The following is a 13,463-nucleotide window of genomic DNA, read 5'->3' as shown; positions in this document are numbered from 1 at the left end:
TCGAGTGGAGATTCTAAAGACTTCAAAGCAGCCCCTTCCCCCAGCTCCAATAGTCACTGATGAAAGACTGTAGTGCACGCCACACGCCAAAGACCAACAACTCTTCCAACGACTCTGCGGAACACTGCGTTCGAGTGGAGTCCTTAAAGTCTTCAAAGAAGCTCCTCCCATCATCTTTTCCCTGTACCAAGGGAAGCTTCCCCTCACAACTCATCAAATCTCATACAAAGGCAAGGTTGTTTTTTTCACTCAGAGGAGCTTCTTTCCCAAAATCTCTTTTTTACACTCAAAGCAATAGCAATTTTACAAGCAATGTCGATAAAGAGAAGGTAGAGAGGAGACAGAGAAAGAGAGAGAGAGAGACAAAAAAATCACTGTTTTTCAAGCAAACTACACACTCACTTTCCAGCTGTCCTCTGACTTTGCCAGGAGTGCTCCCCTTTAACTGCCTGGACAGTCTAGCACGGCTCGTGTTCACTCCAGGGGCCAGCAGACATTTAGGCAACAAGGCGTCTGTTCACCAAATCTATGTGTGCGCACACAAGACTGCTGGCAGAAGGCGGGGCACAGCTTCACATGGTTTGCGGCATGGCCTGCAGACGCAGCCAGGGTACTGGAGATCCTGGTGGCGAGTAACTAAACATTTTTAAAAAGTACCCTTCTGACTCCAAATAATCCACAAAAATAAATGAAGTGCACAGGATACGGAAAGATAGTTTCTTTAATGCAATGCAAAATGGCTGGACGGTCAACGGTTCAGGGTGCCAAAACCCAAAAGACTCTCTACCCTCCCACATTGTGCTTCAGTATTCATAGGTGAAAACATCTCAAAATTAGCATACAGTTATATTAGTAAACGAAACATTCCAGATTATTATGAAAGAACCCACTCCTACACCTAAATAACAACCTGTACAATTCTACATCTTTGGTCAGCGCCTATAGCTGACATCATAGGAGAACCACTAGTGACGTTTATGCAACCCTTCACGTACCCTGTAAGCTTTAGATCAGCTCTTCTGAGTGCATCAGGGCTTCGGGCGTAATGTGAAGTAAACCTGGCGTTTTAGCTAAATGCCTACAAACGTAAAGATGGTTGAGCTCTTAAGGTGTCCGAGGTGTCAGAGGAGTAATTCTGGGGTCAGTAACCAACGTATTTTACTGTTCTGCATGTGGCCGCAGAAAGCTCACAAGAGTGTTGGCCTATATGAGGTTTGATTAGAATATAGCAAAGGATCTTTGACATCACAATGTCAGAACTACATGCTAATAGAATTTGCGCAGCCTGAACTTTTTCCTGCGTTCAGAGCGTGGTGTCTGCCTGCCTACAAAACAGCAAATAACAGCACACAGTGCAGGGATTGCAGGGAATGCGCATTGCATCTGTGGTTTTTGAAGATACCACCAGCAGCGCAGTGCTGTAATTTTGCATATATGTTTGACCTAACCATGTTTCCAAGGTGTGCGGCAAGATTCACAGAACCATCTTCCAATTGCATAACAATGATGCTACCTAATCATGTCTTCCTTTTTCCTAAATGCTACAATTAGCTGGAATACACAAATGTTTTGCTTCAACTGATTACATCACTTTTCTGTGTTAGCACCTACATCAAAATGATCCTCAGAATATCTATGCACATGCCAAAACATCTGGATTTCTTGAGAAAATGTGAAACATTTTCTTAAGTTATCTATTTACTGCAGTTTTAAAAGCAGAAGAACACAAGAGCAGAGACCTCAACATGGGAGTCCTCAAAACACATGTTCGCATAACTATCAGAGTATTTTAAAAGGACATCTCTGGTAGTCCTCTAAATCATGGGAAGGGGCAACACCATTCATATCGCAGATCCGAGAGGAGGAGGTTTCTTTAATATCTGTGTCAACAATAGTAGTGTGCAATAAACAAGAGTATTAGAAACCCACAAAGACCCTTTAACATCATGTCCAATCAACAATGCAGTTCTTAACCACAACCAGTTAGAGGCTTTTCCTCACAATACAGGTCCCCATCAGTTACCCACAGGCTTAACTATAAAGCGCCTAAAGACTAGCAAAGACTCTGATAAATACGTTGGCGTCTCACTGGCCCTGCATCCACAAAGGTGCATCGACATTCCAGCACTGTGGAAGTGTGGTGACTTAGTCAGCTGTCTCTCCTGAGGCAACCTCAGTTAGATCCAAAAGAAAATGAATTTTCGCCTTCTGCACCAACGGGGAACCCAGTGACTCTGATTTGTATCTCCTGCAGCGCATTCTCTAGGTGCTCAATCCTGGAGTCGCCATTACCATAGATTATTGCTTCCCTCACTTTTCCCATTTGCTTTATGGTTGGGATCATCTGAGTGCACTGGTGGTAAGACATAGTGTTTCTCAGCTCTAGTGCAGAGATCCGCCCCAGCAGCGAGCCGCCTTATCCTTTAATAGATCAGAATTTCTCTCTAGAAGTGGCATAGATTATTCAAGGCATCCCAGTGCAGCCTTCACGAGGGCCTGCGAGGATGAAGAGGGCCTGACTGTGTCCTGGCTCGACAAGTACTGCTTGTTTGCTGTACTACGTGTTGTAAAGAAGTCAGCAGGTTGATCATTCGTCTTCTTCTTCCCAGGTGCTAATATTACACTTAATACCGCGCATGCCCATGTTTAAGATGGCCGCCCTATGCCAGGCTTCAACAGAGCTGTGCGGGATGTGTGTAATTGCCTTACCAAATGGCTCTATTTCATCACGAGTGAGGGAGTACCTTCATGGTCTTTCAGGATCTATCCTCCTCTATTGGATGAGATTTTGAGTTTGCTCTAGGTGTCGTCACCCATGGCAAAAAGGACAGCTTTAGAACATCAACGTGGTACAGCGCTCCACCACCCTGCTGTTTCCACCCCTGGCTCCTTAGGAATGCACTTTTTTCAAATAAGTATCAGCAGTACTCACCACTCAGCACTATGGAAACTAGTAAAAGCAGCTGTGCTAGTGCTCTCTGTTCTGCAGGGAAACAAACAGCACGGAATGGGGTCCCGGTAGTGGGACTAGTGCTCCATGCCTTCATCACCAGCCGCAGACATCTTGCAATGGCTGTGCAGCCAGGCCTCACCTTAGTCAATATTCAGGTGCTATCTTTAAGACACCATTTACCCAGAGGCATTTGAACCTTAGATATAGTCGTCCACGAAGTTGCAATCTTAACAGCACTCTCAAGTCACCCATATAGAAGAAATTTTAATATACAGCCACTTCCAGATACATTACATAGTACATCAGGAAAGGGTGCAATGACATTTGTGTCCAATTCTGAAAAGGATTTATAATCTGATAGTGAAGTTGATTCATCCTATTTCAGCCTTAATCCTAGTTATTTTCTTACAGATATACATTTTGTATAGGTATTTTAAATATGCAGAGTATTCCCAGAGGAGCCCTGCTTCCATCTGATCTGGGATGGGAGTGGGTGGTCTCAGCAATGCCCCAGAAATGCTCAAAGGTTTGCTGGTAGGTCCCAATGACTGCTTAGGCAGCAGCCTCATGGTTTTATTCTCAACAAAACCTACAAACTATAGGTCATGGATTTGTCTACAGGGATATAGCCACTTATCCTTATAGTAGAACTGGATACTTTGGCTGTTTGGCCTACGCTGGCACAGCTCATGGGTTGGCATCCAGGGCCAAGCCATACCTCTGCTTCAGTTCTGGCTTAGCTCGCCCTATACATTTCTGGGCTTGGCGAAGAAGACTGTTACTTAATTTGTTGGATTCTGGCCTCAAAGGCTCACTAGCTGCTTCACAACCTCAGCGTTGTGAGGTGACCTTTGTGGGATGTATTGACCCACTTCTGCTCTGCTGCATCACTCTGCTATGATGATGCCAGAAATAGCAAAATGGCCGCAAAATCTTTGTGCGCACCAAAACCCCTGAAAATCTCGCTTTTCAACGCACAAAAAGATGGCTGCCCAATCGACTACGGATGTTGCAGTGGTGGAACAGAGCTCTCACTACTGAAATGTGTCACTGGGCTCCACAACAATTGAAAGTGGAGTGCAGAAGGAAAAAGCAGTGCTTTGCTAAATGAAACTCCAAATATTGCTTTAAATCACCTTTTCTTTGCTGATGAAACTTCAGAATGCCGGTACAGAACACCTTAAAATATTCAAAATCCTAGCTGGGTGCTACAATTCCCTTAGTTTAAGAACTCAATGTGAACTTACAAGGTCCTGAAAAGCTGAGAGCTTAAAGAGATTTCCACAGCAAAAGCGGCCTGTCTGTGGATCTGTCAAAAATCTCTGTGCAGCAGAGGGCTGCTGTGATGACAGCTGTCAGGGGCCTACCTGATTAAACTTTAACATGTATGAACTGAAACTCAAATGTTTTCAATCTAAGAGGCCTGTTACTGATAGTAACCCATATTGTAATTGTTTTGATGCCATGGTTTTAAATCTTGAATGAGAATTTTAGCTGTTATTTGATATAACAAGTTTTTGTGCTAAGGAAAACAGAGTTAACAGTTAAATTAAACCTGGCTGAAGCTGCCAAACTGGAATACCAGGTTTTTCTCAAAGAAGGAAGGTCTTTCCCCCAGCAGGAAATCATGCAGAGGCGTTAATTACAGAATAGGAAAGAACCTGGTCTAAATAGGCAAAAGGAACAATGACAAGCTGCAGCTCAGGAAATTCGAAGTGTGAAGACAGTTGTAAATGGCCTCTGCAAGGAACAAACATGTTGATGGCTCCTGGGCTTACAGGGAGAGACCAAGGGGTGGAGCTAAAGAACCATTTGTTGCTTAACATGGACAAAGAACACATTTTAAAAAGACTGATAACTTACTATTTAAAATTGTGAAAAATATAAGAATAACAGAGTTGTCAATGTAATTTCTGGCTGCAGGGGTGAAGAGGCGCCAAAACCGTGTGACATGTTCTAGACAGCAATGGCAAGAAATGTGATTTTACGCAAAATGTATTTCCGCTAGCATTGTGAAACTTTATACACTCATTCCCATGTTAAACATGCACATTTGTAGACATTTGCTTAAAAATTGGACATTGTGTTCATAGTGAAAAGGGCAAGATTATGTGAAACGCAGAGACAAGATCCCACAGCTACGGGGTTTTGAGGAATAGCTGCTATGTAAAATATGTAATCTGGATATGTGATTTTTATAGAGGTTGCACATGTGGAAAAATGTGCTTTGCCAAAAGTAGATTTTGTGTTCCAGGGGGTAGGGGTGGATTCTCAGCCTCATAAAATTGCACCATAAAGATGACCCTCTGTTTTTCTCCTCCTATCAAGGCAGAGAGTAGAATCTGACCCAATCACCTTTCAAAGGGGCAAGCTTACGCTAAACCGGCCCACACACACCCTTTATGATGGCATTTCATAGCATAAATAGAGACAGCTCACCACCCAGAAAGACAGACAGATTCACTAACTATCCTGTTTCTGGTGGAGCACCATGCTGCTGAACTCTACATCTTCCTTGCTCCACACTCCAGTAACTTGGCAAAGCAAAAGGCCAATTGCATAGCTGAACCATTCTCAGCTAGGCCTCAAATACTAGAACAGAACCCCACAAGCCTAAGGGGAAGCATCATAATACAGCCAGGCTGTGCTGTTACTGCTTGCCTTCAGAAAATAAATATCCTCAGAACCAAGAAGGGCAGATCCGATCTAGTCCTGTGACGTGCTGTGACCAGAACGCCTTGCTGATCCTGCCCAGTCCGATGTGCCCAGCCATCTTTCCTAAACCAGATCCAATTCCATGACAAGAATTGACAGTCCCATTTAAAAAAGTATCCAGTGAGTATAAATAGGAAGAATTGTGTCACTAGCATATGTACTTTGCATAGCCTTATGCCTATCTTGGACCCATCAGATCCTGTATTCAGAACCTGTATTGTTAGGAGTATCTTTGCATTGTCTGAACCCTCTTTTCCAACCCATCTTATCTTTCCTCCATAACCAATATTGTTAAAACTATCTCTGTGCTGATCCTTTTCTCATCTGAAGAAGGCGAGTTTCCTTAGCAGGCAGTCACCCTGATCAGGTGACTGTGTTCCTGTGTGGTATTTGTTTTGTGCAGCATTGTTATCCTCTAGTGTAAGCAACCCATTTGTCATTTTCAAGTGCATTTGTATCCTTGTGCCTATCTAAAAAAAAAATGACCTCTACTAAAACGTCCGTAACTCCCTCAGTTTTTGTGATAGAACAAAACAACTCCTGCTGGTAGCTAACATCTATATCTATCAATTGCACCTAAAACCACATTCCAAATCAATGCGATTCTCCCGTTATCGCGAATATCGCGCAGTGAAAAGTTTGCCGTGAATTTTCATTTTGGGAAAATTATTACACGTGTAAAACAGCTTCCGACTTGAATTTTAAGATTTTACATTTTCTTTTGCATTAGATAATTGCTTGTGCTTGTGTCAGCAATTTTGACCATATTTGTTTTTTTGCCCAGTCCATTCTAAAGATAACTTTAAAAGCCATTCTGACAGCTTTACAGTCAATTCCGTTTTTCTCTTGTGTTTGCTTGGGGAAAGTGGGATTGATATTCTGTTTGAATTCTGCCATACCTGAACACCGGCTCTCTCCTCCTATCTCTTATCTCCTATCTCTTTACATTGCCTATTGGGGGTTGAGGGGTGTGCAGGGGGAACCTTTAACCACAATGCTATCTGATCTGAACCAACTTAAAAGTATTATTTTCTGTGCTGTGCTGAATTGTTTGCTCACTACTTACTCCTTGTGTATTAAAGATATTATTAAGTGTTACATCACCCCATTGGTGATTGTTGTGTACCGATTAAAACATATTGTCATTACATTTTAGAGACATAAATAAATATTTACCTTTGCAAACCAGCCTGGTTCCTGGTTCAGTGTGACTGGGGGGTTCCAGGAGAAGGGCGTGATATGAGTGGTATATCGTTCAGAATAAAGAACTTTTAGACAAAAATAAATAAGGATTTCAGTTGTGCACTACATGCTAGACGTTGACTTGAGTGTGTGCCGGATTGAAATCACTTACACCTTTCTGTGGCATACATGTATTTAAAAGCAAAAGGTGTATCATAACCTTAGGTGTAGACAGTCATTTAATGTCATTCTATTTCAGTGTACAAGTTGCTGTGGGATAGATAGCCGCATCTCAGACATAGGCAAACACATAGTACTCCCTGCCCAACATAAACAATATTGTTGCATTACTATTCTACATTACCAAAGCCGTTGTTATATTCTTGCAATGTAATGCATGGGTTACTATGTAATCACAGAGCACACCACTGCAATCAGTTGTTTTGCAGTAAAATGCTCTGACAAATCAGCTTTTAAGCACAGTGTCCCCATAACAGAAGGCTGTCTCCTATGACCACGTTTCCGTTTTTATGCTAGCAATCACTAACCGTCTTACATTGTCAAACATACAGTACTCCCCACCCAACACACAACAATAGTTAAAGATAATGTTTCAGTGCTAGTCATCTCTTCAAGGACATTGTTATTTTTTCAGAAAATAACACATAGTTCAGACTATGCAATGTTCAGGCTATGGTCTACCGAATTCCCAGACAATCCACAATGTGTGGATGCCAAACCAATGGTAGTTAGGTGCTATACAAACATCACACAACATAACCTAGATATAAAATGGTTTGTTTCTTTCATCTGAGCATTGCCCATTAAGTGTACTTCAGAATATTTGATAGAATTATCCTGTATTATGACTAGGGGCCGAACGTCTATAATTGTTGTACATTTTATACAATGTATAATTACTCATATAGAAGAATTGAACAGCAGTGGGGAGTTAAGAGTATAATTTTGTGGCATTCTATGAGTCATTCAGAGCTCACATAGCCTCATATACACACAACCAGGATAGTTGTTATCTGATTGCACACAAGCTTATTTTAAAAAATTGACCTTCAAATAGTAAATACTTTGACAAATCAATATAAATATGAAATGTATTGCAATGTTTGTAAGTGATGTTTGGATAAAGTCATGTGAAGCAACTGCGACATAATAGCCAAGTTATTTGAGTAATTAAGGGGGACCATCAATGCAACAAGTGGGCTTCAACACATAACCATTAACAATATTGAGGATTCCGTGTGTGGGAGGAGGCTGTTGTTGTTTATTTTTCAATCTGTGTTACTGTTTTCACATCTACCACTGAAAAATGATCTACAGAAACATCTTTAGGCATGTTAACACCCAGACTTTGGGTCTTGTCTTGCTGCTGATTCCTGCAGCTTACGCATTATGGTCCGAATAAGTCTCGAAGACAGCATCTTAGCGTACTTCACAGCATCACAGGCATTGCTCCGCTGTCCATTAGTTTCTTAAGCGCTTTTTACTTCTCCAAGCTCCAGGAGACCAAATGTCTTTAATGAGAAGAAAGCAGAGGAGTGTGAGCCCTGTGTGGCCAAACAGCAGGCTGAGATCACACAGGCTCCTCTTTTGCTCTCAATGTGACTTTTACCATTGCTTCCAAACTCATGGTGGTAAAAGGCAGCAAGTTGGGTTGATGTCCACAAATGAACCAGTCATTTCTTCAAGAGGTTCTTCATGACCAGCTTTATTTCCTTGTTTCTCAGACTGTAGATAATGGGGTTCCACAATGGAGGTCCAACCGTGTAAAATACAGCAAGTATTTTTTCCTGATTTGTTTTATTTTTTGGGACCGGTTTCATGTACATGTAGATCCCAGCCGCATACATTACAGAGACATTGATTAGGTGGGAAGCACAGGTGGAGAAGGCTCTGGATCTGCCTTCGGTAGAATGGATTTTCAGGATGGCCATAAGGATGTTGAGATATGAGATAGAAATTAGCAGGATTGGAATGAGCAGCACAAAGATTCCAGATATGAAAATCACCATCTCTATGAAAAAAGTGTCCACACACGCCATATTTACAAGAGTTATAGCCTCACAAAAGAAATTATTAATAACATTGTTGCCACATAAAGGCAACCGGAGCGTCATAACGATAACTGGAAGGGGAAGCACACAAGCATTCAGCCAGGAGCCGACCACCATTTTGGTACATGTTGATGAGTTCATTACACTTGTGTAATGTAACGGAAAGCATATGGCCACATAACGATCAAATGCCATGATTGTCAGTAGGGCAGACTCTGTAACTGCCAGAACCAAGCATGCAAAGATTTGAGCAGCACACCCAGCGAAACTGATGCTCCATATGTCCTGGAGGAGGTGGACCAGATAGTTGGGGACAAAGACACATGAATAGAAAATGTCCAAGAAGGAGAGGTTGACCAGGAAGAAGTACATGGGCGTGTGAAGACGAGGCTCATGGACACACACCGTGATCAGGATGATGTTTCCACTGATAGTGATCAGGTACACAACCAGGAACATCACAAAGAGGAGTACCTTCACCTGGGGATTGTCCGAAAGGCCCAACAAAATGAACTCTGCCACAAAGCTTCCATTCCAGTTGTCAATCGGGGGACTTCTTATCATATCTATGGGGGTCAAAAACAAATCATCATGCTTAATCCCTACACCATAACTATTACATGGAAATGAGGTAGCAAATATTTTAAGCATGTTTGTGAAGGAGTGGTGGACTGAGTTAATGCTACATTTGTTGTGTGATGGACGTTGCACCATTGAATCAGTTAATTTGGACAAAATGAAGGCTTTACATGTGCTACCTATGGACTCTGTGTTTGTACTTTAAAATTGCCATTATCTGCATTTGCAAACTACTCATTTTTATGGAGAGTAATAACTCCCTTAGGATTGTTTTTCCACTGATATCCTCATTTTTAAAACCCTTTGTGTTTGACACTGTGAGTGTGCATATGTTTGTGTGAGCATATCCTACATTCTTCCATATTATTCAGAGAATATTTTGTGTGCATACTGCTGATTATGTGTATGTACGCATATTCAAAGTGTAGAATCTGTGTGTATTGTTTATGTACATTTTGCTTGGGTATATTCAGACTGTGTTGTGTTTGCATATGCATATTGAGAGTATATGGTAGTCCTCCTTTGTGTATTCTAAGTGAGAATGTGCATAGGCTTATCCCTAGCATCTCATCCTTGCGTACAAGTCTTCTGGACATCATGGCTGTGGGTTTTCTGTGTCATATCTGTTTATTCATATTACGAGTGCACTGTATGACAGTATTTCTGTAGTGTGTATAATATGTATATTTTAGTTAAGGTACATGGTGAGTTCTATAGGAAATCGAAAACATGATTTTCTAATAACGGTTGACTCGTACGATGGATTGGGCTAAAATCTTGCAGACAAAATTGTACGCACAGCCCCACCCCGCAAATCCCCAAACCATCCTGCTCACCTCACGCACCCCAGACTGGACATTCTGGGAAGGATCAGTTGAAAAATATGAAAGTTATTAAGAATACAAAAAAAACGCAGTTTTGGCCAAGTCTCCTTTCATTTTCCCATAGACAAAAAATGGCGATTTTTGCTCCAACGCACTGCGAAAACCATTGGACAAAATTAGACCACGTACAAAAAACAACTTTGACACGAAGCATTGACTCGAACTTTGGGGGCGTGGGGGGAGTCTGGTTTTATGGCATCCAGTACCTTTTAAAATATTTGATGGAGAAGGGGATTCCTCCTTCTCCCAAAATTATAGAGATATCTCCCATAGTGCTTTCAGCAGAGAGGCTTTTCAGAAGTCAAAAAATGCAAGAGATAACAGCGACCATACCCGCGATTACCCAAAAACGGAAAGGCAGAAAAATGACATTAATACAACAATGTAATGATACATAAACATAGACAATTGCTCCAGCATGGACCATTGAAGTACAGTATTTTTGATCAGGTAATATTGGCCAGAAGGATCATAAATCCAAGCCTTTCAGAATCTTGACTAATGTTGAACTTGGAATTAACAGCTAACAATACAAGAATTACTATACACTATACTATACTCCTCGCTACCACGCCACCTCTGAACCTCTTATCCACACCCGTGACTACAAAACTTGAATAACACAGTATTGCTAGTATTGATCAAGTTGTAATTCTGTAATTATGATATTTAATGTAAATATGTCTTATATATCACCTGTATGTCTGTAACTTATGCAACCGTCGAATGCGCCCAGATACCCCCGGATTAAGGTGCTCTATAGAAATAAATAAAACAAACAAACAAACAAACAAACACAACACAAGTGTTAGTACATAAAATACATATGAAGAGCATCAATGCATGCACATCTGTGTCACATACAGGGAAAATCTAGTAAGGAGGAAAGAAACACCATGATCGTCATGTATAAAAAATTAATTGTCTGTTTGGGGCCTGCTTATTGTCCCATGTATGCATACCATGAGCTCATGGCAACCCCAAAGGAAAGTACCTTATGAACATATGACAAGGTTAGCATCTAGATATACAGCACCTTTATAATTTAAAATTCTCCCTGTCACTGAACAAAAACAACTGGCCCTGATGTGTGATATCATCAGTAATTTTATCATGCCATTTGTGATCTCATCTTTGATGTCCTGGGTGTTAGTCTTAGCAGTGCACGGTGAGGGTGTGAGTTATGGTTGCTTATCTTACCATAACTGGTGAATTTCTTGGGTTTTTCAATTTTACTTGTAACCATAACGTCCCTTTAACAATGTTTTTTCTCTGAATTTCATAGGTTTTATTAGTGAAACTTAACCATAACGTCCCTTAAACAAAGATTTTTCACTGAATTCCATCGGTTTGTATTAGTGCAATTTAACCACAATGTTTTTTCAGTGAATTGCATAGGTTTTTATTAGTGAAAATGTTTCATGATGTTACATCACTGTATATACGTTGTTAATAATTCCTCTTTTAACATATGTGAAAGAACTATAAACCTTCTTTAACCAGCATATTTTTGCAGCGCATACTGATGTGTGTCATCAACAGCAGCGCATGCTGGGGGTGCAAGTCATGGTTGAATTGCCTAGGGCATGAGACTTGACCATGACTCCAGCCCCACCATACAACACCCTTCTCCACCGCACCTACCCTGCATCCTAGTTCAATGTCCACTATACCCTCATAATGTGACCAATGGCCAGTGTTCATGGCTTGCAGCCATGGCCAGTCTCCACAGTCCATGGGGCATAGGCTTCGGCCATGCCGCATGCACCAATATGCAAATCAGAGTAGACATTTGTCCTTGCCGAGGGCCAGGCCCACTGCCCAGGCACCAAAGTTATATTACAATTGTTTTGTCCTTACATTTTGACACTTTGGATAAAATAAAACACAGGACAGATTTGCCAAAGCATGCTTTCAGGTCCTAGCTGATGCTCCTCGTGCATGTTCGCTGCAATCCCGTCCAGAACTTCGGACCGTAGAATTATTTTCCCATTCAAACATATCCCGATTTTGAAATACTTTACACATCGCTGGTCCCTGGTGGCCATGCACACTTTAACCCCATTGATGGTGCCTGGTGGTCATGCCCAGTGGCAAGATTGTCCGGGTCATGGCCTGACCCAGACAATCTGGCCACTGGCCATGACCACAGGCTATACCTTAGTCACCAAAGGTATATCACTATTTTTTGTACTTACATTATGACACTTTTCAAAAATAAAACACAGACACAATTGCAAAACCATGCTTGCAGGTCCTTCCCAATACTCCTCGCACAATTTTGCTGCAAATCCATCCGTTTTATTTTTTGAAAAGTGTCAAGATGTAGGTATAAATAATAGTGATATAACATAGACCCCACTTGACACAATTCATCCAAGCTTTGCACAGACATTCAAGGTTGGGTCTATAATCTTTTTGCAAACCTTCGTCAAACGGCACCAAAGTTGTAATCCATCCAAGAATGTTGTGACCCTCCTCCTAATTTTGCCTCCTCTTGACAAAATACCACCAAACTTTGCAAAAACATTCAAAGTTAGGTAAAAAATAATTTTGCAAACTTGTATGCAGATTCATCAAATGGTACCAAATTGATAAGCTGTTCAAACATTTTGGGATCCCCTTCTCTAATGTTGCCCCCTATCAACGAAACAGCACCAAGCCTTCCAAAAGCATTCGATGTTGGGTCTAAAATTATATTGCAGAATTTCATGCAGTTTCATTGAATGGCGCCAAAGTTATAAGCCATCCAAAAACTGCTCTTCACCAACCCTATAATGCAGAAATATGCATGGATATTCTCAAACTTTTGTCAAGTTTGGGAATATCTGAAATGTTTGCGGACTTCGGAGAAGAAAAAACACTTGATTTTGGGCTTTTTCTGGACATATCTGATCCCATCTTCATGACCCCTTACATCCCCAGAGATTGTTTTATTAGTTTGACAGTGTTTTTTAATGTTTTTACTGCGACGTCGCGGACTACGGGCACAGTCCATGAATCCAACATGGCGTCCGTTTAATTTCTGACTGAGAGGTGGCTGAGAGAAAATGAAGTGTTTCCGGTACACCCTCGGAC

At 41.3% G+C, this 13,463-nt stretch overlaps 1 protein-coding gene across 1 annotated transcript; it reads right to left on the bottom strand.

Annotated features, from left to right (window-relative positions):
- Positions 1 to 8,544: 8,544 nt before the first annotated feature.
- Positions 8,545 to 9,486, bottom strand: LOC138452739 (olfactory receptor 6C74-like). Its single transcript, XM_069605087.1, has one exon. It carries the CDS (start codon positions 9,484 to 9,486, stop codon positions 8,545 to 8,547), a length of 942 nt encoding a protein of 313 aa, XP_069461188.1.
- Positions 9,487 to 13,463: the final 3,977 nt, after the last annotated feature.

The sequence above is a fragment of the Ambystoma mexicanum genome, chromosome 4p (genome assembly GCF_040938575.1).
Source record: "Ambystoma mexicanum isolate Mex_15411 chromosome 4p, UKY_AmexF1_1, whole genome shotgun sequence".
Lineage (NCBI taxonomy): Eukaryota > Metazoa > Chordata > Amphibia > Caudata > Ambystomatidae > Ambystoma > Ambystoma mexicanum.
This window is presented reverse-complemented; position numbering and strand designations above follow the sequence as displayed.